This window comes from Salvelinus namaycush, chromosome 26, assembly GCF_016432855.1.
Source record: "Salvelinus namaycush isolate Seneca chromosome 26, SaNama_1.0, whole genome shotgun sequence".
NCBI lineage: Eukaryota > Metazoa > Chordata > Actinopteri > Salmoniformes > Salmonidae > Salvelinus > Salvelinus namaycush.
In genome coordinates, this window is record NC_052332.1 from 28,492,601 (window position 1) to 28,515,427 (window position 22,827).

Genomic DNA, 22,827 nt, shown 5'->3' on the forward strand with positions numbered 1-22,827 from the left:
CACAGTACATTTTATCCTCAAAGCCAAAAATAAAATGGCAGAAAACAACATACGTAGGATGTAGGATCTTTATTTGATCACCCTGTTGAAGGAGAACTTTCCTGCAATGCAGAACATGTTTAACTTGTAGTGTATTTGAGGTTTAAATAGGCTTCTGAAGATTGTAATTTCCACCTCGAAATGTCAGACTTGATTTACAAAAAATGTATCAACCCTTGCAAAAGTGTCCATTAATTATAATTCAAATTTCCTGTTGCTGCATGATTATTTTCCTGCTGTATCAAACTGGCTCAAATTAAGATCCTATATTTGTACTACAGCAGGTTCAAGGGAAGAATGAATGAAGAATGATGTTACAACCTACAGTACTGTCTTTCTATGGAATGTATTGCATATTTGTTTTTACATTCTACATTCATAAATACAATAACATTTTAAAAATCTAATATTGAAACACATCAGACACAAATATAAAGGTAAATGCATTTTTTTTTAAATCATACTCACTGATCAGTCTTCCTCTAGTCCACAGTTCTGTTCACTTGTATAATGTTGTAAGTCTTTGACACACTTTCACGGTTTATGCTAACAGAAAATCTTTGTCAAGATGCAGGGCTATAGTACAGCTTTATGGGCTATCTCTTCCTCACTTTCTCTCACCTCTTTTTTCTTAGTGATTTACAGGTCCTGTCTTTTAGGTGTCTGTCCTACAAGTAGAGCAGTAGATTGAGGCAGTATGAAAATGCGTATGTGAAGCAGTGTGAAAGTGTGTTTGTGAAACAAAGTGTTTGGGGAGAAAAAAAGGGGGCTGGGCTAGAGAAAGGAAAGGGGGGAAGGACAGCCCATTCTTACCCCCTAAGCCACATCCTTGCTGCCCAGCCCTGAGCATTATCCTCCTTCAGCCTCTTGTTTTGCCATGTCCTCTGTCTATTCCTCTCTCTATCTGGGATTCAAATTCCTGGTCTACAGCCCAAATTCAACATCCATTAATCAACCATGCAGGGACAATAGTGGCATGAAAAACCAACCCTGCACTCTAGGGGAAAGGACATACCTGGATTCAATCAAACCCAGTCCTTAACTTATCACTCTTCCTCCGCTCCCTCTGTACGTCTGAGTGCCATCCATCCCTGCCCTCCCCTGCCCACTCTTATTCTCCTTCTGACACAGTTGGATATTTACTGTCTGGGAAGAAGGGGGGCCCAGAGGAATGTGGAGACAAATTAACGAGCAGACACAAAGAAACAAGGTTTAACAGTTAAAGACAGCAGGCCACTGTTTCTACAGCATACACACCAGTGTGCTCATGTTCAACATGAGAAATCCCTGTATTGCACCAGAGTGCAAATGCCTCTATACATTGGAAAAGTGAGCTGATTCAACGACAGAGAAACTGTGATTCCATTCCCTAAGTCCAAGTTATCATTAGGAAAATGGGGACACTTTGTCAAGGGAATTTCCATGACCATTTGGCAGGATCGGGGCAGGACAGCTGTCCTAGTGAATGGGTTTTATAGGGCAGTAAAGTCTCAGTTCAGACCCGAATCCCCCTCCGAGACAACCCTGACCAACTGTAGCCCCCTGCTGCTAACCCACCCCCTTAAAACACACACACATGGACTAAGACACACACACACAGACCCTCACATTTTCACAAACATATACCAAACAGTTGAAACATCTTTCTAAAACAAATATGTTTACTTCGTTTAAGTCACAATTTACACATCAGAAAAGTATTCAGTTCAGTCAGTATATTTACAGGGGGACTGACTGAAGAGATAGAAGGAGATGGAGACAGATAGTTCATTTTGATCAGGCAGAGGTGGAGAAGTGGACTGCACTGGGCTGAGGTAGTTACGAAAAAATGCCAAAGGGAAGACAGATTCACAGTAAGATCAATACAGATCACAGGCGGCCGGTGGAACCTTAATTGGGGAGGATAGGCTATTAGTAATTGCTGGAACGGAATAAATGGAATGGTATTGAACACATCAAATAAATGGTTTCCACGTGTTTGATAACATTCCATTCCAGCCATTATTATGAGCCATCCTCCCCTCAGCAGCCTCCTGTGATACAGCTCAAATCAGGAGAGGAGGTCCAGACCAGGGATCTACCTATTCATGGTACATTTGGAGGATACAGCTTTTGATGACGCCCATGTATCTGTCCCAAATCCTCTGGTGCCTGAAGAGAGAAGAGATTAAGTATTACAACAACATTAATGACGGTATAAACACACACACACACACACACACACACACACACACACACACACACACACACACACACACAAACTAACCTGAACGTGCCAAGACAGTGAGCGGCATTGGTGTAGTGAGTGAGGAAGAGTGTGATCTCTGCCACTGTCCATCTATCATATCGACATGGCTCTATGAACTAGGAGAAGAGGAGGAGGACATAAGGCTGTTAGCAGAGATTTCTCAATCTTATCAGGACAGGGGAAAAGCAACTTAGTCATAGGATGATAGTCAGTATCAGGGCAGTAAACACAGAATCTATTCCACAGAAAGGTCAAACTGAATACTATACCAACAAGATTTAACCAATAAAACTACCTCAATACATTGCCAGATATACTTCATAGCCATCTTTACGATCATGTCTAATTTGTTTCTACAATCTATAATGCCAAACAGCGGAATTCACTATAACAAGTTTGAGAAACATCTTAAGAGGAATTGTCACATACAGTACCAGTCAAAAGTTTGGACACACCTACTCATTCAAGGGTTTTTCTTTATTTTTACTATTTTCTACATTGTATAATAATAGTGAAGACATCAAAACTATGAAGTAACACATATAGAATCATGTAGTAACAAAAAAGTGTTAAACAAATCAAAATATATTTTATATTTGAGGTTCTTCAAAGTAGCCACCCTTTGCCTTGATGACAGCTTTGCACACTTGGCATCTCTCAACCAGCTTCATGAGGTAGTCACCTGGAATGCATTTCAATTAACAGGCGTGCCTTCTTAAAAGTTAATTTGTGGAATTTGTTTCCTTCTTGATGCGTTTGAGCCAATCAGTTGTGTCAGACAAGGTAGGGGGGGTATACAGAAGATAGCCCAATTTGGTAAAAGACCAAGTCCATATTATGGCAAGAACAGCTCAAATAAGCAAAGAGAAACGACAGTCTATCATTACTTTAAGACATGAAGGTCAGTCAATATGGAACATTTCAAGAACTTTGAACGTTTCTTCAAGTGCAGTCGCAAAAACCATCAAGCGCTATGACGAAACTGGCTCTCATGAGGACCGCCACAGGAAAGGAAGACCCAGAGTTACCTTTGCTGCAGAGGATACGTTCATTAGAGTTAACTGCACCTCAGATTGCAGCCCAAATAAATTCTTCACAGAGTTCAAGTAACAGACACATCTCAACATCAACTGTTCAGAGGAGACTGCGTGAATCAATCAGGCCTTCATGGTCGAATTTCTGCAAATACACCACAACTAAAGGACACCAATAAGAAGAGACTTGCTTGGGCCAAGAAACACGATCAATGGACATTAGACCGGTGGAAATCTGTCTTAAATTTGAGATTTTTGGTTCCAACCACCGTGTCTTTGTGAGACGCAGAGTAGGTGAACGGATGATCTCTGCATGTGTGGTTTCCCCGGTGAAGCATGGAGGAGGAGGTGTAATGGTGTGGGGGTGCTTTGCTGGTGACACTCAGTGATTTATTTAGAATTCAAGGCACACTTAACTAGCATGGCTACCACAGCATTCTGCAGCAATACACCATCCCATCTGGTTTGCACTTAGTGCGACTATCATTTCTTTTTCAACAGGACAATGATCCAAAACACACCTCCAGGCTGTGTAAGGCCAATTTGACCAAGGAGAGTGATGGAGTGCTGCATCAGATGACCTGGCCTCCACAATCACCCAACCTCAACCCAATTGAGATGGTTTGGGATTAGTTGGACCGTAGAGTGAAGGAAAAGCAGCCAACAAGTGCTCAGCATATGTGGGAACTCCTTCAAGACTGTAGGGGCCTCCCAAGTGGCGCAGTGGTCTAAAGCACTGCATTGTAGTTGCTAGCTGTGCCACTAGAGATCCTGGTTTGAGTCCAGGCTCTGTCGCAGCCGGCCGCGACCGGTAGACCCATGGAGCGGTTCACAATTGGCCCAGCATCGTCCAGTTTAGGGGAAGGTTTGGCTGGCAGGGATGTCCTTTTCTCATCGCGCTCTAGCGACTCCTGTGGCGGGCCGGGCGCATGCACGCTGACACGGTCGCCAGGTGTACGGCGCTTCCTCCAACACATTGGTGTGGCTGGCTTCCGAGTGGGCATTGTGTCGAGAAGCTGTGCGGCTTGGTTGGGTCGTGTTTTGGAGGACTCATGGCTCTCGACCTTCGCCTCTCCCGAGTTCGTACGGGAGTTGCAGCAATGAGACAAGACTGTAACTACCAATTGGATACCACGAAATTGGGGAGAAAAAGGGGTAAAAAAATTAATATAATCAAAAAATCAAAAAAAATCATAGACGGGTGGAAAAGCATTCCTCATGAAGCTGGTTGAGAGAATGGCAAGAGTGTGTCATCAAGGCAAAGGGTGGCTACTTTGAATAATCTCAAATATAACATTTATTTTATTTTTTTTAACACTTTTTTGGTTACTACATGATTCCATATGTGTTATTTCATAGTTTTGATGTCTTCACTATTATTATACAATGTAGAAAATAGTAAAAATAAAGAAAAACCCTTGAATGAGTAGGTGTGTCCAAACGTTTGACTGGTAATGTATGTCATAACACGTTGATTGGCTATTAGGGGTGTACCTTCTCCACAAGGTCGATGAATAAATCTCTGACATCTTTGGTATGTGTAAGTTTAGATGCAAGGTTTATCAGGGCTCTAGAAAGATTCTGTGTTCAGAGAGAGAGAGAGTGAGATAGGAAAAGAGAGTAAAAAGACATTCTTACAACCTAACAGATTCAAATTCCTTCCATTTTGTCTTGTTTCAGTGGGGGGAGGGATGTGGGATGTTCATTTCAATCTGAATAGGAATCAAAGTCTGAAATGTTAGACTGTTTGATACCCATCACACTAGTTTCATATAGCTTTGATATATTTTACTTTAACTTATTAATTAATCATAATTTAGACACTTTGAATTGAAATTAACTATTATTTTTCATGCATTGGCAATATTGTACTTCACTTCTGGTTAAAAACAACTCCAACTCTGATATGTGCATTTCTTAGTCTCTGTACACATTAATAGCAATTATCAGTTAGTTGCTCACTTTGAAGTTAACCTCCATCAACTTGTAGACTTTGATCTTTCCCCGCAGAGCAGCACACACCAGGCTAAGAGAGCGAGGAGAGGATAGAAAAAGAGTCAAGAGGGGGACCAGCAAAGACATCAATGGCTGAATTGTTTTTAGAACTCTCAACATTAACCCACATAAGCATTTTCATACACGTGGTTACACCCATCCTACATTTTATGTTGGTCCATCATGTCTTTGTCATTAACCAAAACCTTGAGATCTTTCAGTTCATGCAGAAACTCTTTCTCCAGGTCAACATCCATATCCTCCATCATGCTATCTGTGAAGAGAGAGTGGGAAAAGGAATGGGATATGGTGCTAGAAAGCCAAGTATGTCCAGCGTTGATACCTCATAAAGCAGGGGTCTCCAACCTTTTTTTAGCATGAGAGCTACTTAAAAAAAAAAAAAATGTAAATGATGTGAGCTACTCACTTTTCTATAACTTAAAAAAAAAATGATTTCCTCATTTCCCCTGCACCTCTTTCCGGGGTCCCTATTTTTTTATTTTTTTACTTAACCTTTATTTAACTAGGCAAGTTAACTAGGATTTGAACCAGTGACTGTAATGGCGCCTCTTTCACTGAGATGCAGTGCCTTAGACTGGTGTGTAGCTCGGGAGCCAATTGTACAAGCGAAAGTAGTGCACTATGTTCTCTGTCAAAATACCTGGTAAAATAATGGTTAACAAAAACCTCTAAGGGGTCCCTATAAAATCTATTTTTTCCCCCCAAATTCAGTTGTGTATTTTCCTGGTTTTGGATTTTTGGGGGTTTTCACTCTCAACATTACAATTGTTCATAGAGAAAGAACGACATCGGATGTTCTGCGTTGATGTCAATGCTTAAATCACAACATAATACCATTTTGTGGGGGTCTTGAAGAAAACTAACATATTTAGATTAGTGAGTCTAATTCCCCTTTAAATGCGCATCTGGCCCTTTAATTTAATTGCACATCTAGTGTGCAGTCTAATGTGCCGGTCTAGCGATGGTTCTGTACTACTGCTGCTCATTTCATGGCAAAGTTTGCAAATAACATACAGTACTTACTCATGACATACCTCTGCCAGGTAAGCCTATTTCGCAGTTAACATTTATTTGAGAAGGTTTTGGGTAAAGTATTTCTGTCAAACCACAAGATGGTTATCACATCAACTGGCTACTAGGGATGGGCATTTCGAGTCTTTTCTGTGAGCCGGATCATTTGGCTTCGTTCACTTAAAATTGACATTCATTTGGCTCCCAAACGGCTTTAATCTCTAATTTGAAGCCTAAAACATTGACTAGCATTATGTCATATCGTGAAATGGGAGTTCAAATAAATGTTTACCTGACCAAATTATTAGATGGCTTGCAAAAAAAATGTAAGATAACATTTTATGCACTGAAAAAAATAGCGTGAACCACAATGAGGCTCTCTCCTCACTATATTGTTATTGCACTGAGGAATTACCATCTTCAGAGAACGTTTTTAGAATTTATCTGCAGATAATCGATGTCTGGAGCTCAAATAGTAAACGTATGCAAATCAGGGAGCCAAATTAACTTATTTTTCACATATGTGAATCGGCTTCTTGCGTTCACCAAAATCAGCTGTTCAAAAAGAGCTGTTCGCGAACGAGCCATCACTACTGGCTACAAAAGGAGTGATAGACAAATGCCAGCACCACACAGACCTAAAGGGGCAATATCGATGGAAATTAATTGGCAGATATTGTGTTTGGTTTGGCTTTTTAAGCCAATAGTGGCTAACCAGGGGTGGGATCATTTCTGTTAGATAGTAGCTGGAAGCTTGCGGTGTCTGATACATTATGACAGTTTGCGGTGGAACACAGAATTGTTTGGCGAGCTACACATAAGCTACTGGTAGCTCGCAATCGATCTGTTGTAGACCCCTGTCATAACGCAACTACTTCCACGGGCCAAATAAAACAGTTTTTGACAAGAGCTTTGGGTTCAAATAATTATTTCTACGATATGATTTTTTCCCCCTGGGACTGACTTCTTTGTATTGTGTACTACATTTATCTGCATTGTGCCATCAGTGACTGGTCAAAGAGATGCATCTTACCCATTGCTCCTATTGTCCAGTAACTGATGAGCTGGCCTGCACAGAAGGCAAAGTCTTGGAATGAGAGGTACTGTAGCTTCCTCTTTCCTGTCTCAAAGCGGCTGTTTGCAAAAAACACAATGGCAGCATAGTCCCTGGAGGGATAGAGAAAAAAGTGAGAGGGAGGCACAGTAGGTTGGAGGGCCTGAACCCAATTATAATTTTTTCATCCATCATTCTATAAACCATTAAGTCAATTAGTCTACAAACAAAGACGCATGTATGCTATTCCCTGTGAATATATAAATATTACTAGAGTTATGGTTGACAGATTTCTTTCGCTACACTATTTCTGTTTCTCCTTCCTTATTCCTCCCACTCTGTTCTTGTATCCACCTTGCCAGTGTGTCGGAGAGCAAGAAGTGACGCTGTATGTTCTCCACTAGTGGGCCCTTGAGCTCCTCCACCACTTTGAACACCCGCTTGAAATTGTCAAACTGGAGAGAAAGACAGTAAGACGGACAAAGGGACAGACAGACAGACAGACAGACAGACAGACAGACAGACAGACAGACAGACAGACAGACAGACAGACAGACAGACAGACAGACAGACAGACAGACAGACAGACAGACAGACAGACAGACAGACAGACAGACAGAGAGATGTGCTTTGTGTTGGTATGCTCTATTTCCAATGGCTTTTGTATTTCTGATCATGACATCACTATAAAAGCCCCACGGTTGGCAGGCAAATCCCTCTGCATGACAGTGCTTAAACTGGACAGATAATTCAATTACAGAGCAGTGCTGTCCAGGTAAGGTCCTGGCCTGTCCTTTTGCATTTAAGCTGCTCTTGAGTGACAGGTTCTTCTCAAGCTGGGAGTTGTGTGTTAATACAGTCAGGAGTCACGCTATATTAATGTAGCCCCTTCTCAATGAGTGTGGTGTTTGTGTTAGTCTCACCTGTCTCCTGCAGTTCTTCAGTGTGATCCCTGTTTTACAGCTGATGTCATCCAGGTCTTTTTTGGTCCCTTTGGAGAGCTTTTTCCCCAGCACCTCTCTGGCAAACACACTGTCAAATTCATAGTACCTGCAGAAAATAACAACACACTGGTTAGCTCTAAAACATGGGGAGGAAGGGCTAATACACACACACAGTATTTTGGATTTGCATATGGTCCTGAGCAGTGGAGGTTCCTCAGAGAAAGAAGGGAGGACCATCCTACTAAGTGAATTTCACAAAAATAAAAATAGAGAAACATAAAAGTTATCCTTTTTGGATAAAAATATACTAAATATATTCACACCTCATCAAATAACTGATTAAAACACACACTGTTTTGCAATGAAGGTCTACAGTAGCCTCAACAGCACTCTCTGGGGTAGCACCATGGTGTAGCTGGAGGACAGCTAGCTGACTTCAATACAAACCCTAGGAGGCTCATGGTTCTCAGTAATTATACTACATGACCAAAAGTATGTGGACACCTGCTCGTTGAACAACATCCAAAATCATGGGCATTAATATGGAGTTTCTCCCCGTTTGCTGCTATAACAGCCTCCACTCTTCTGGGAAGGCTTTCCACTAGATGTTGGAACATTTCTGGGGGACTTGCTTCCATTCAGCCACAAGAGCATTAGTGAGGTTGGACACTGATGTTGGGCGATTAGGCCTGGCTTGCAGTCGGTGTTCCAATTCATCCCAAAGGTGCTTGATGGGATTGAGGTCAGGGCTCTGTGCAGGCCAGTCAAGTTCTTCCATACTGATCTCAACAAACCATTTCTGTGTGGACCTTACTTTGTGCACGGGGGCATTGTCATGCTGAAACAGGAAAGGGCCTTCCCCAAACTGTTAGAAGCACAAAGTTAGAAGCACAAAATCATCTAGAATGTCATTGTATGCTGTAGCGTTAAGATTTCCCTTTACTGGAACTAAGGGGCCTAGCCCGAACTATGAAAAACAGCCCCAGACCATTATTCCTCCTCCACCAAACTTTACAGTTGGTACCATGCATTCTCCTGGCATCCACCGAACCCAGATTCGTCCGTCAGACTGCCAGATGGTGAAGCGTGATTCATCACTCCAGAGTACACGTTTCCACTGCTCCACAGTCCAATGGCGGCGAGCTTTACACCACTCCAGCCGACGCTTGGCATTGTGCATGGTAATCTTAGGCTTGTGTGCAGTTGCTTGGCCATGGAAACCCATTTCATGAAGCGCCTGATGAACAGTTATTGTGCCGATGTTGCTTCCAGAGGCAGTTTGGAACTCGGTAGTAAGTGTTGCAACTGAGGACAGATGATTTTTACGAGCTTCAGCGGTACCATTCTGTGAGCTTGTGTGGCCTACCACTTCGCGCCTGAACTGTTGTTGCTCCTCCACATTTCCACTTCACAATGACAGCACTTACAGCTGACGGGGCAGCTCTAGCAGGGCAGACATTTGACGAACTGACTTGTTGGAAAGGTGGTGTCCTATGACGGTGCCACGCTGAAAGACACTGAACTCTTCATTACGGGACATTCTACTGCCAATGTTTGTCTATGGAGATTGCATGGCGGTGTGCTCGATTTTATACACCTGTCAGCAACGGGTGCGGCTGAAATAGCCGAATCCACTAATTTGAAGGGGTGTCCACATACTTTTGTATATATAGTGTATGATGACATCCAGAGGATGTCCTCAAACCTATCAGAGTTCTTGCAGCATGAACTGACATGTTGTCCGTCCAATCAAAGGATCAGAGAATGAATCTAGTACTGAAAGCATAAGCTACAGCTAGCTAGCACTGCAGTGGATAAAATGTTGTGAGTAGTTGACTCAAAGAGAGAAATACAATAGCTGAACAGTTTTGAACAAATTAATTTCTTAAACTATGAAGGACAAGCAGGAGAGAGAGAGAAAGAAATAAAGAGAGAGAGGGAGAGATATACTGTAGCTATATTTCGTAGTGTTTTTTTCTTCTTCTTCATTTACCTTTCACTTCCTTAGCTAATGCAGCTAATTTAGCCTACTCAACAACCTGACTCAAACAGAGAGGAATGCTATTTATGTTAGCTAGCTGGCTTAGCCTATCCAACACGGAAACTCTTCCAATCAAGGTAAGCTTTCGGTTTGATTAATTTATTGCCAACGGGGCCCGCCAGTGTAACTACTAAACTGCTAGCTATAAAATTCACTGTACTGCGTGATTGTACACATGGATTGGATTGGGGATTAACTAATGTGTTAGTTCTAGTTTTTTGACTATAACGTTAATGTATTGACAATGATGTAGGCTGTGTAGCTTTTAGCGGACATGGTATGAAGGTTTGGCTTGGAGAGTTTTTTGCACCTGGTCACAGACAGCTGTTGTGTTGTGCCCTAAAGTCCACAAGCGGAGGGAAAAGGTGAGAGGAGGAGAGTACATAGATGCGAGAAGGAATTATACAACGAGCAAAGTGATGATGCTCTATGTGGCTGCTTTGAAAGCGAACTGTGGGTGATCTGGGGTGTATTCATTCCGCCGATTCTGTTGTAAAACGTGTCTTAAATGGAAGGAAACAGAATGAAACTGGGAGGGAACTACCTGAATTTGTCCAATAACTGTTTGGACTAATGATTACACCCCAGATCAGCTAGAAGCAGTATTGAATGAGTCACTGTCTGTCACCTTCATTACTCTATGTGTCTCTCGACCTGTGCACCTATATGTCATTTGTAGGCTAGGTTGTAACAACCTCATGATGGGTATAGGGAAAATGTTTGTATCATGTAGTAGCCTGAACCTATCAATGTTACTTACATTGAGCTGGGTGAATGGGATATGAATGACAGTCATATGCTGTAATACAAATATGGCCATGCTCATTAAAACAAATAATCCTCCCTAATCTTGAATGGCACCAACCACCACTGGCCCTGTGTCTATTTCTAAGTTTCCACACAAATTGCCCTTGGCTTTGGGAACAATAACAATTTATGGAATTGAACACACACCTTTCAATGAGAATTCTCTGGTTCTGGGCCGGGATCTGATACAGCAGCTGACTGCCCAGTTTGGTGGGGGAGTGTAAGAGACGCTCACACATCTGGAACGTTCTAAACTGGTCCATGGTATCGCTGGTCAGCACCTCTGCATTCGCCTCACACTCCAATAATGCCCCCTCATCCATCCGCACCTTCACTGCATCACTCACTGTGAGGGAGAGCATGGCAAAGATGGGAGAGAGACAATAGGATGTAAATGATGTCACGGTCAAGTCATTGTCATTCTATTGTGTAGGCATCTGTGATTTCAATACATTCCTGAAATCAATACATTCCTCTGTCACACAGTGCAGTGTCACCACAGCCTTGTCATTCCAAAGTCTCAACAAAATAGGATAGAGACAAACCTGTGAGGCCGTCCAACCAAAGCTGATAGACTTCCATATCCATGATAGTTGTGTTCCCCACAAACACATCCAGTTCCATAGACATCTTGTAGGATAATGAGGAACCAAAATGACTGCAGAGAGTTAATTTAAGAACGACTATGCCGAGTAGTTAAAAAGAGTAGTCTACACACAACCAGAATGATCTTGGTAGCCTTTTATATCTACAGAGCAGCGGGTAACCTAGCGGTTAGAGCGTTGGGCCAGTATCTGAAAAGTCGCTGGTTTGAATACCCGAGCCGACAAGGTGAAAAATCTGTCAATGTGCCCTTGAGCAAGGCACTTAACCCTAATTTGCTCCAGGGGTGCCGTACAACCATGGCTGACCCTGGAAAACAACACATTTTACTGCACTTATCCGGTGTATGTGACAATAAAAAAAAAATATATATATATATACATTATGTCTCACTATTGATAGACTGCAAAGTTGATTCACTGAGGGTCATGTATCTAGGTGAAGCTGGCATTAACAGTCAAGGATCGATGACCCATTTAAAAGGGTAGTCACACCGGGTCACTATATTGTGCCATTATGTAACATAGCCCTTTTAGGAATAACAAATAATAATACTTTACCTTTAACTAGTGTTATGTATCTGTCAAGTCGAGCGGAAACCGTAGCAAGCAAATATATTGCACCAGGCACCGTCTGGGTAAACAGCATCTGCAAACGCGTATTATTTATTGCGCAGTTAAAACGTTGGGTTCTGCAAAGAATTCGAGTAAAAACAGCGTATCGAATTTGCATAGACCTGCATTCAAAAGAACACTAAACACTGCTTAAAAACTCTATCCTTATTGTAAAATAAAAGCGAAACGACAGATGGTGTCGCTGACATGTAAATTGTGGCTCCTCTCAAAATCCACAACAGAAAGCGCAACTTTGTTTCTCTTTGCTGGATATCTCTAGAGAATAGCACATTGGATACAAGGCACTTTACTGCCATCTACTGCTGTGGAGAAATAGTTTTTTCCGGGGGTGGGTTTGTACCGTTTTCTAGCAAAATATCGCTGGACGAGTTATTTGAAGGGAAGTCTTTATCGCACGCAATATGACGGGCACTGCCCATTGTCCTGAAATGGACAAATTTATGGAACGTTCCATGGTTTTGAAATTAGCAAAATGCTGGGGCTGTCCATGGTGCTGAAATCAGCAACATTCCTATGTAAACAGTTCACGGTGGGAGTGTCTACTGCATGGGAGATAAGGTAGTGGGCTAAGAAGGCGGTCTAGGCCAATATTTATAGTTGTTCCATTATATTTGCCTAAACTAAACACTCTCTTGAGTACGGATATATTTCTTAGGTGACTTGAGCTGGTTTGTTCCACAAATCTGTATGCGCATTGTTTCCTCTGTCCAAATATTACTGCGCGTTTATCTTTCTGTGGACTGGACTTGAGCGCCACCCTGGCGAAAGTGAGAAAATACAGTGTATTTTTACATCAACATTAGCCTACTGGTGACGAATTATGTTCTTCTTAACTGGCCATTTTTAAGAGCCATTTTATTACGCGCTTTAGAAGAGGCATCGATACAAATTGCATAAAACGCTACATAAAACGCTCGTTTCACTTCGTATCGTGAAAATTACAATGACAGAGGCAATGTGGGCAAAGGCTTGTTTTGCAAGACATACTCGGTAGCGTTGAGGATCAGGGCTTCACAATTTAAATCATAATTTTGTAAGCATTACCTATTTTATTACTGTTTATTTTTTTGCAAATTGCCATATTTTCCATGCATAGTCGTTGAGCCGCACTCGCATGACGCCAAGCCTACAGTAAATGACACAAAATGTGCAGCAACAGCGAGATTGACAAGCGAGAGCTCTCTAAAATGTCCGACGAGGATTTGATGTCATTCTCCAAAAAAGACATCGTGGCCAGGTTACGCCAAGAGGAGGCCAACAAGATGACAGCCCTTATACAGCGAGGGCGGTTAATTAAAGAGGTTAATAAACAACTGCAGGAGCATTTACTCGAAATCAGGGAACTCAAAGTAGTCAATAATAGGCTTCAGGAGGAGAACCAAGAACTGCGAGAACTATGTAGTTTCCTGGATGATGACAGAATGAAAATAAAAACGCTTTCCCGAGAGTGGCAACTTTTTGGACACAACGCTGCCAAAGTGATGCGTGAGGACGTGGGTGGACATCTGAAGAAGTTAGCTGATTTGGAACGAGTGCAAGATGGATTGGTAAAGGAGAATTTCGATCTCAAGGAACTGTGTGTTGTTCTGGAGGAGGGTTGTGTCAGCAGAGGTGATTCCAGTCCTGGCGGGTCGTCCGAGTTGAGTTTACAGTATTTTGTGGCCCGGGACTTTGGAGATGGAAGTTCCAGCGCTGGGAGCATCGGTAGTCCAGATCCTCTTCTAGTCTGTTCTCCCGATGAATGAGATGGTACCAACAAACTTCTTCTATCAAATATAAAATATGTTGTTAATGTCACCTCAGGTCTCATAAAAGGGGAATGGGTCGTTTTTATGCTATGTTATAGATTTCTAGCAAAATATCACAGGCCACGTTCTTATCGCGCATTCAATATGACGGGAGCTGACCATGGTGCTGAAATAAGCAACATACTGTACATCCGACACGGGAATGCTTTATCTCGAACTGTTTTACATGTTCAATTTTCCCTTGCAGTTTTGTCATATTGTTCTTCACACAAATAGTGTTTATTTTCCCTCCATTCATTCAATATCACTTTTCTCTCTGAATATCAAAGCATTATCTATCCTATCCTTTGAGCTGGTGAGCCTTTTCTAAGTCGTGTCTGTGCCCCTTATAGCATGTCATAGTATTTGTAATTTAAAAAAAACGAATTGTCCAAAACTTTATTGTAATTGTGAAAACCCTCATGTTTTTACACTGTTTTGTTTAAAAGATGACAATAATGATCTGTAACAGCTTGTTGTTTTTACATGACCCCTATTTGGGTAGATTAGAAGCAATAATGCATGATGGTGATGTTTTGAAAAACCCAACTCCCAGTCTCCCAGTTGTAAGACTTTCTTAGGATGAAGTGGATGAAGGAGGAATTCATTATTGATCCAGGATCAACTTCAGGAGCAAGGTCTAGGCCAATACATGCAGGATATTGGGCTTGTTCAACATTGTAGCCGACACTGCAGGTGACTTCCGACTGTTTGATCTACAAATTACCATGCATCATAAATAACTACTCATTATTATTTGTAAATCATTCAGTATGTTCAGTGACAGCTGTTGGAAGTGGAGTAAACAATGTGGAGTGGAGATTGCACTCAAAAGGGAGATGGGGGCAACTACAGTAACTCCTCAATCTCAATGGTGATTGAGGACAACTAGTCACTCCACCCGGTCTCAGTGAGGGGGTATGTGGGGAACTGAGCCAGGAGAGATTATCTAATGTTATCTCAAACTAATCTTTAACTCAAACTCATAGCCAAGTATGTATGCCTTTTAAGATCATCTACACACTGAATAAGGCTGCAAAGCCTTTATGCAATATATTTGCGATATATTTTTGAGTGTGGACCCAGCACACCTTTTTGCTAAGATCATCTACTATCAGATGCAGATTTTAGTTACAGTTACAACAATCTTCATTCCAGAGTAAAAATACTGACTGAAAATGTGTATTTTTGGTTTGGAGGTAGTGAATAGTGTTGAAAATGATCCACTTCAATGCACTGGAAACATGTAATTGTTTTATATCCACACAGTTTTTTATTAATATCCATATCTTATTTGTTGTCAAATTAATTTCAAAAAGCCAACAAAAATTTAGCAAACTTAATCAATGGTTTATGTTTAGAACTTTAGCCAACAGATTGTTGAATTCATTCCAATCAACCCCTATGTACTGACACACTGTTGCATTGACAATGGGGGACAAGTCACATTCTGTTATCTTGACACACCTAGAATGATCGATATGCCCCAACTGTAACATCAAACAGTTGGGGATTATTCAGTGTGCCTTCTCGGTCCAAAAGAAAGTAGAACTTGTGATCTTTCACCCTGAGGGGAATGAAAGTAGGAGACTCTTGTCTGTGGGCGTAACAGGCCACTTGTGACAAGGGTACAGTAATTCTCTGTCCCTTGTTTGGTCCCAGGGGTGACTGTGTCAACACAGTGACCATCCCACCCCCCTTATGTAGAATCACCTGGCTGACAGAACGCCGGCAGAACAGAGCACCAAGTCCCATGATCCCTCCACCTAAGAGAGAGAGAAAAGTATTAATACAATCACACACAGGTATAGGTGCCTCAATTTATAATACTGCCAGTCTTCTGCACAATCAATTCTGACACATACCAATAACAAGGCATGCCAGTGTGAATCCATATCTCCAAGCATTAGATCCCAGGTTCATATCGAAACTCCAAAATCCTGCCAAGCCAGTAGTGGAGACATGTCTCCCACCAGAACCACTTCCACCAGTGTCTCGAAGACCAGTAAAGGCGAAGTGGGCCAGGTATGTCCAGAAAAGAAACTGACCACCACAGAAGACTGCTAAGAGGCGAAAGAACCTTGTTCGGTCGTGCTCAAACAGAATCACGTCTTTTGCAACTGCTGTCGATGTAGAAAGAGGGCGGGAAAGAGGCACCTGTTGGTGCAGTTTCTTCATAACATGAAAGTACCGTTTTTGTGTGTTCACTCTTGAGCGGATTGATAACACACCAAAACACAACGTATCTGTTGCCCATATAGCACCCTCTCTCCCCAAACTGTATGCTACTCTTATACGGCTATATAGGTGGCCATTGCTCATGCCAGTGCATGTCGACGATGGTGAAGGTGTATGTGATGGACGGCTCAAAATCGCTCTCGGTGTCACTTCGCTAAGGTTCCGCAATCGCGAAACGTTTGATAATCGATGACGTGCAAGACTAGACCAACACTTCGATATACCGCTTAACAAATAGTGAAATCCCATTTTTCTTACTGTCAGTTTTTTATGGAACCCTTGGATTTTTTTTACAATCAGAACATAGCTGGACACAAGCTACATAACTCGTTTGTAGGACGCCGCCATGTTTAGATGTCTACGGAGACTGCAGTGGCACAAAAAGTAACGCCAAGGCAAGCAAGCGTGATAGCTTCAAAGATGGTGGATACATAAAGATGTCTTACTCAGGCCGTTTACCATTGAAAAAAATGTCACAGTTCCGGTCTACTGAAGGGGTGGTTCTCCTATTTACACCAATGCAATAGCTGCTGGGTCTGGTCTACTTAGTTCATTGACTGTATTTAAGAGACAGAAAAAATGGACTGAGATGTATCGCTTTCTCTTCCGTCTCTGATAGCGGTCTCATCGCTAGGCCTACTGGTAAATTAGGCCATATCAGGCCTAATATATCAGGTCTATGTCGTGAACAATCTTATATATGAACACAGCGAATTTAAGAGAATGTATTGTGTTATATAGCTACAATTATCATCCCTTAATTTTATCCACAGAAAATGTGTCACAAAGCTATAGTCTTGCTCATCTCACTCAGTAGACTAGTCCAATGTATGGATGTGTGGAAAAACTGGTGGTGCTATAAATAAGACAACGAATGAACACCTCCCCGTAGTCACTCTCCTTCTCACTCTCTCTCGCCCTCTCTCAAGTCAATTAAAAAAGCCATTATCCGCATGGGAAACGTGTTCACGTTGTCAAAGAAAGTAAAATCGATAATAAACAATAGTGAAATAAACAATCCGAACTAAACAGTAAAGATTACACTCACAAAAGTTTAAAAAAATAATAGAGACATTTCAAATGTTATAATATGGCTATTTATAGTGTAACAATGTACAAAAGGGAAAATAAATATGGGCTGTATTTACAAAGGTGTTTGTGCTTCACTTGTTGCAATTTTCTTGCTGGTGTGATGGCACACTGTGGTATTTCACCTAGTAGTTTATCCTCCCTCTCTCTCTCTCTTCCTCTTTTTTTACTCGCTTTGCTCTGGTTTGAGTCTGTCGTTTATATTGCACAGCAAATACTCGTCTGTCTTGGTCTAGATTAGAACGAAATGCCCTAATGGCCATATATGGAGATATAGATGCCGCGAACCGCAGGGTGTGCACGAGGCGCGCATAGGCCCTACTGCCGTTCGTTTCCTTATTTGGAAGTAAGTTTAGCCAACCTTCTCGGTTCGAATGAATGACTGATGTATCGGAGAGAGAGACACGTCAGTCCCTATGTCTGTCAAAAATGCATACAGTGAATTGATTGTGAGAGACAAGCTGGATTGGACATACTTTTTAAAAGCTGATTTAATGCGCGCAAACTTTTCTTTTCACCATATAAATCATTAGGGATTAAAAAAAGTATGTTCTTAATATAGTCTAGAGACGTAGCTATAAAGCTCAGTTTTCTTCTATAACGTTATTCAATATGAACATTGAGTGTTACAGTCTAGATCTGTAGTTTAGCCTACTGAACGTCGTTCAAGTGCATACTGTGATTGTGTTCGGGGGAGGGTTATATTGAAAATACATTTCCCATGATACTTTGGGTTGACACTTGCTCCCTTTTTTCTGATGCCCGTCAGGCGCGTGTCCGCCGGTCTAGTGTGAGCTCAACAAGAAGAACGAACATTTCATTTTCGACTCAGACGCTGATACACGAAAGACCCAACCATGGTAACGTTACTTTTATGGTTCAAATAACTAATTTTGTTATCATACATATACAACCCATTGTATTGGGGATTGGTAGTTAGCTACTTGGCCCGCTGATCATAAAATTAAGTTATTTATTTCCCCACCATAGTTTTACAATCGATGAACATTGGCCACCTTGCTAGCTAACAGCCCACATTTGGTAGCTAACTGTTTAACCTGCTTCAACAATTAGCATTTAACTAAACCGCCATTTGTCATTCATGGTCAGAGTTAACTAGGTTTCACCTGGCCCCTCGGCATTTCCTCTCAACCATGACCTAACAGTATCACTAGTATTAGCTAAGCTAACTAGGCCTCTTGCGAACCGGATGGCTAGCCAGCTAACTAGCTTTAGTATACGTAGTTAGCTAGATGACTTCAGATGGCACAGTTATGTTAGCAAACGAACGGTACGCTATCCACCATTGGTGTTGATTGGAATTGACATTTGCTTTAACGTGACAATAATATGTTTGAGTAAGACGATGCTAGCCTATCCGACACTCGTCTAACGCCTCACCCGCTAACATTTACTGCCAGCTAGCTAGTACCGGTAGCTAACGTTACCTCCCGTTTCAGCCGACCCCACCCTTACTGCAAGTACAAGGAAGTGTGCCGTCAAAGCTTGCTAGCTACCTGGCAATGTTCGTGGACTATGTCAATGGATTTTGTTCAATGGCATCTTATTGTTGACTGCGTATGTTCACTTTAACAATTTCGACGACAATTGAGAATGATTATTGAGAATTGGTTAGCAGCTCCATCAAACTAGGAAGCCATGGCATCGAACCCTGACACAATTTCCTTCTCCCTTGACTTGCGCTGACAACGGCACGCCAGTGTGTTTATAACACTGAGTATGAGTTTCTGCTTCAGCACACCCACCATGAGTGAATGTACCAAGCGCTGTAACCACTGCTTTAGGGAAGAGGAAGTGCAACAACTTCCCAATGCAAACACACTGTTTGTTTGCTAGTGGACATCCTGTTTCATATGCCAGGGTGTCCACCCACTCTGGGTGATGACATTTCACTTCCTTATGTTATAAAATACATTTATCAAGAAAAATGTCATTCTTCATGTTCTGAATCGTTCAGTGGGGTATTTCTCTAACATATAATTAACATAAGTGCATCAGATTAAAAGCACCGAGCTCTGTTTACAGAGGTGCAGCTTTATCGCGAAAACTTTTGACCAGTTTGTGGTTGGATGCAAATAGAAAAATAAAAATTGGCATGACACTAGCTGAATTAAATGTAAAATGATTTCGGGTACGCGCAGTGCTCTGACATTTCGGAGATACGTTTTTCGAGAAGTCTTCGAAAAATACAGGAACTTCGCGTTAATATGTACAGTGTATACTAAAATGTTTCAATCGATATCTATCTTACCTCTTATTTTTTAAAGAAAGATAACGAGTTCAATGGTAAACCTGTCAGGTAGCCTTAATTCTCACTCAGCATCTAGTCTGGCTAGCACGATGCTTTTCCCCCCTGATTTATTACCACTTTTTTTTCTCTGGCCTCCATTGATTTAGTTGCCATAATTTTGACCATCCTGTAAGGGTAATAACTCTCAATACATTTTGAATGGATTATGACAAGATACATGAGGTTTGGAACATTGGTTGTTTCAGAGGATTATCTACATAACATTTTATCCATTGGTCAAAATATGTTTTTGATTGGACACCCTATATATGGTCTTAGTGAAGTGTCTTGTTTTCCACCTGGGTTATAACAACATTCTAGCTAGTTAGCTGCCAGCAACCAAATCATCTTAAAACCACTGGAAATGGAACTGAAATGTATTTTCTTGAGATGAATATTCTCTTTTCAAAGTTTTCCTTGGCTCTTTTTAGAGATTGTTTTGGAATGTAATTGGATGATTGTGAAAATGTAGGGTATGTTTCACTTAGTCAGGTTGTCCAAGGTATTGATTTCAGGAACAGTAACTGCACCCTCTGCTGTCTTTCGCTGTTTGCTTGTTGAATAGGTATCTTTTGTTCTGAAACAACCCTCTGAGTTTTTTGTTTGTTTGACTTGTGGCTCGTGTTTTGCAACTTTGAGGAAAAAATTTGAATACTTTTGGCATTCACCATCCTTACTTGTATTTCAATAATTCAAGGACTGACCTGCCTAACAATTGTTCCAAATGTTTTCTTTAAACTGTAAAGTCAACTGCTCTGAACAGTGCAAGTGTGAAATGATCATAGTGATTTATCAACATCCTTATCCCAGTGTGCCCACTAACAGTGTTTGCTTAATGATTCGTCGACGGGGCTGAAGATATCAGCAATCGTTTAGTCTGGAAAAACAAGCCATTTAAAGCCCTGCAAACTGTTTTAAACTTCAGTCCAAACATACAGACCAAAGCTGAGAGATCTCATTCATTGACCTCTTACCTCTTGGGTACATGATGCATTCAACTGTTTTTCTCCTCTTAGGCCTCTGGGGTGACAGTGACTGATGAAGTTATTACAGTCTTCAATGAGATGAAGGTCCGTAAGGCCCAGGCGAATGAGGATGAGAAGAAGAAGAGGAAGAAGGCAGTGCTGTTCTGTCTGAGCGAGGACAAGAAGCACATTGTCCTTGAAGCAGGTAAAGAGATTCTGACCGGTGATGTGGGTACCACCATCGCAGACCCTTACCTGCACTTTGTCAAAATGCTGCCTGCAGATGACTGTCGCTACGCCCTCTATGACGCAACCTATGAGACCAAGGAGACCAAGAAGGAGGACCTTGTCTTCATCTTCTGGTGAGTGTCAACTGTTAAGCACTGGGTTTAAGTCGATTTAATTTGATGATTACAACTAGTAAATTTTGCTTATCTAAAGACAGAATATTTTGGTAATATTCTGTTTCCTTTGTATCTCAGGGCCCCAGAAGGTGCTCCACTGAAGAGCAAAATGATCTATGCCAGCTCAAAGGATGCCATTAAGAAGAAATTCACAGGTGAGCTTAACTTTTTAGGTTGAAAAAAAAATCTAACTGTGACGATGATTAGGGTGCTTTCATTTGTTTAATTTTTCTCACATTTGACCACTTTGCTCATTTCTAGGTATCAAGCATGAATGGCAAGTTAATGGTTTGGAGGACATCAAAGATCGGCGCACTTTAGCAGAGAAGCTTGGAGGCTCATCAGTGGTCACCCTTGAAGGTGGGCCTGTATAAATCCACTCTGTCAACTGAGGCCTACAGGGAAAGAAAAAAACAGAATTTAAGTCCCGGGGGTATGGCTGTTCATTCCAGAATGAGGAGGAATTGGGTGAGGGGGGTTTAGAGTACAAATAAGATGGGGTGGAGGGTATCTTGTTGTGGGGAGAAAGATCAAGTATGCTATTTCATGGTTTAAAATTGTGGTTATCATTCCACTTCTCACAATGAAGAACAAACATAGACAAGTCTCAATTTGTGATGAAGGATTATGACAAAATAGATGAAGATTTGCGTCAACATTTCCAAGATTGTCCTTGCAATTTCCAAACTAATGAAGAACAAAATGTGGTTTACATAATGAAATCATTAAGGATGATATTTTTTAAGCAGATGAGGACTGGGTATGTCTCTTGTATGATGGTGTATGGATCAGGCAGAGCAAAGAGAAACTTGAGTGAAAATCTAAGTTTATTGGTCACACAAACAGTTTAGCAGGTGTCATAGTGGTGCAGCAAAAATACTTGTTCCCAACAATGCAGTCGTTGTGGGTAAACTTGTCAATTTATGCACTTTGTTCGCACCTAAGTTATTTGATGGTAATTCCTCTATTGACAAATTTGTTGTTCTTTAGCATATCAGTAGTTAAAACTAGGTTTATTTTCCAACATGCTTCCCGTACAAGTAGAATTTAAAAATGTAACATTATTCCAGGAAGTTATTATTTCCAAGACCTTTCAGCAAACAATTGCAGTGTACAAAAATGCATTCCTTTTTTCTTGATGAAATTTCAGAACAGCTTAAACATAAATTGGTTGAGCGTTTAACAAGATGGAGTCAGGTGTATGTAGTAATGTTGGTTGCTCCAGTTGGAAGAAGCCTATGAGAGAAGGTAAAGTGTGGATGGATATATTGTGGGTGTTTGTCTCCTTATGTCTAAATAAAGAAAATGCACTTACATTTACTAGCGTTGGCTTTTGCATTTTTTCCTATGGTTAATTGTCCATTCCTGCATGCCTTTATATATTACTTTAAAAAAAAAAAATGATATAGCATGTTTGTAGATAAATAAGTATACTAACACTTATTAGCCTATTCATAATGTGCATATTTTACATTTGACAGCACAATATAGCCACAGCTAAGTGGAGGCAAAGCGCACGGGCATACAATTTTCAGCATAAGTGTCAGATCCACACTTTCTTGGTTCTGTCCCATTTCTGCACGTAGACCCTTGCCATGGAA

The 22,827-nt window shown here is 41.3% G+C and overlaps 4 protein-coding genes across 6 annotated transcripts; 2 read left to right on the top strand and 2 right to left on the bottom strand.

The window, feature by feature from the left end:
- Window positions 1–1,709: 1,709 nt before the first annotated feature.
- Window positions 1,710–12,650, bottom strand: LOC120021791 (acidic fibroblast growth factor intracellular-binding protein B-like). 2 transcript variants are annotated; one of them, XM_038965640.1, is made up of 11 exons: window positions 12,358–12,650; window positions 11,740–11,824; window positions 11,342–11,540; window positions 8,326–8,452; window positions 7,757–7,857; window positions 7,382–7,515; window positions 5,482–5,590; window positions 5,284–5,347; window positions 4,816–4,902; window positions 2,306–2,403; window positions 1,710–2,190 (listed from the first exon to the last, which is right to left on the bottom strand). In XM_038965640.1, exons 2-11 carry the CDS (start codon window positions 11,822–11,824, stop codon window positions 2,121–2,123), a joined length of 1,074 nt encoding a protein of 357 aa, XP_038821568.1. In that variant the 5' UTR covers window positions 12,358–12,650; the 3' UTR covers window positions 1,710–2,120. The 2 variants fall into 2 exon arrangements, with proteins under 2 accessions (XP_038821568.1, XP_038821569.1); XM_038965641.1 differs by lacking the exon at window positions 12,358–12,650 and having other exon boundaries at window positions 11,740–12,307.
- A 927-nt stretch (window positions 12,651–13,577) lies between these two features.
- LOC120021215 (coiled-coil domain-containing protein 85B-like) lies at window positions 13,578–14,177 on the top strand. Its single transcript, XM_038964876.1, has one exon. It carries the CDS (start codon window positions 13,578–13,580, stop codon window positions 14,175–14,177), a length of 600 nt encoding a protein of 199 aa, XP_038820804.1.
- Window positions 14,178–15,469: 1,292 nt separating this feature from the next.
- Window positions 15,470–16,812, bottom strand: tmem223 (transmembrane protein 223). The gene is made up of 2 exons (XM_038965218.1): window positions 16,085–16,812; window positions 15,470–15,985 (listed from the first exon to the last, which is right to left on the bottom strand). Exons 1-2 carry the CDS (start codon window positions 16,704–16,706, stop codon window positions 15,687–15,689), a joined length of 921 nt encoding a protein of 306 aa, XP_038821146.1. The 5' UTR covers window positions 16,707–16,812; the 3' UTR covers window positions 15,470–15,686.
- A 1,484-nt stretch (window positions 16,813–18,296) lies between these two features.
- LOC120021343 (cofilin-2-like) lies at window positions 18,297–22,546 on the top strand. 2 transcript variants are annotated; one of them, XM_038965054.1, is made up of 5 exons: window positions 18,297–18,406; window positions 20,874–21,027; window positions 21,106–21,184; window positions 21,305–21,381; window positions 21,488–22,546. In XM_038965054.1, the coding sequence occupies exons 1-5, from the start codon at window positions 18,404–18,406 to the stop codon at window positions 21,598–21,600; spliced, it is 426 nt and encodes a 141-aa protein (XP_038820982.1). In that variant the 5' UTR covers window positions 18,297–18,403; the 3' UTR covers window positions 21,601–22,546. The 2 variants fall into 2 exon arrangements, with proteins under 2 accessions (XP_038820982.1, XP_038820981.1); XM_038965053.1 differs by having other exon boundaries at window positions 20,874–21,184.
- The last annotated feature ends 281 nt before the right edge of the window (window positions 22,547–22,827 follow it).

Coding starts and splice junctions, on each gene's coding strand:
- LOC120021791 (XM_038965640.1), bottom strand. CDS start 11,824: ATGTCTATGGAACTGGATGTGTTTGTGGGGAACACAACTATCATGGAT. Junction 5,591..7,381: donor CTGGACAATAGGAGCAATGG/GTAAGATGCATC, acceptor CTCTCTTCACAG/ATAGCATGATGGAGGATATG. Junction 5,348..5,481: donor ATGATGGACCAACATAAAAT/GTAGGATGGGTG, acceptor TCGCTCTCTTAG/CCTGGTGTGTGCTGCTCTGC.
- LOC120021215 (XM_038964876.1), top strand. CDS start 13,578: ATGTGCAGCAACAGCGAGATTGACAAGCGAGAGCTCTCTAAAATGTCC.
- tmem223 (XM_038965218.1), bottom strand. CDS start 16,706: ATGGGATTTCACTATTTGTTAAGCGGTATATCGAAGTGTTGGTCTAGT. Junction 15,986..16,084: donor ACTGGCATGCCTTGTTATTG/GTATGTGTCAGA, acceptor TCTCTCTCTTAG/GTGGAGGGATCATGGGACTT.
- LOC120021343 (XM_038965053.1), top strand. Junction 21,185..21,304: donor GACCTTGTCTTCATCTTCTG/GTGAGTGTCAAC, acceptor TTTGTATCTCAG/GGCCCCAGAAGGTGCTCCAC. Junction 21,382..21,487: donor CATTAAGAAGAAATTCACAG/GTGAGCTTAACT, acceptor GCTCATTTCTAG/GTATCAAGCATGAATGGCAA.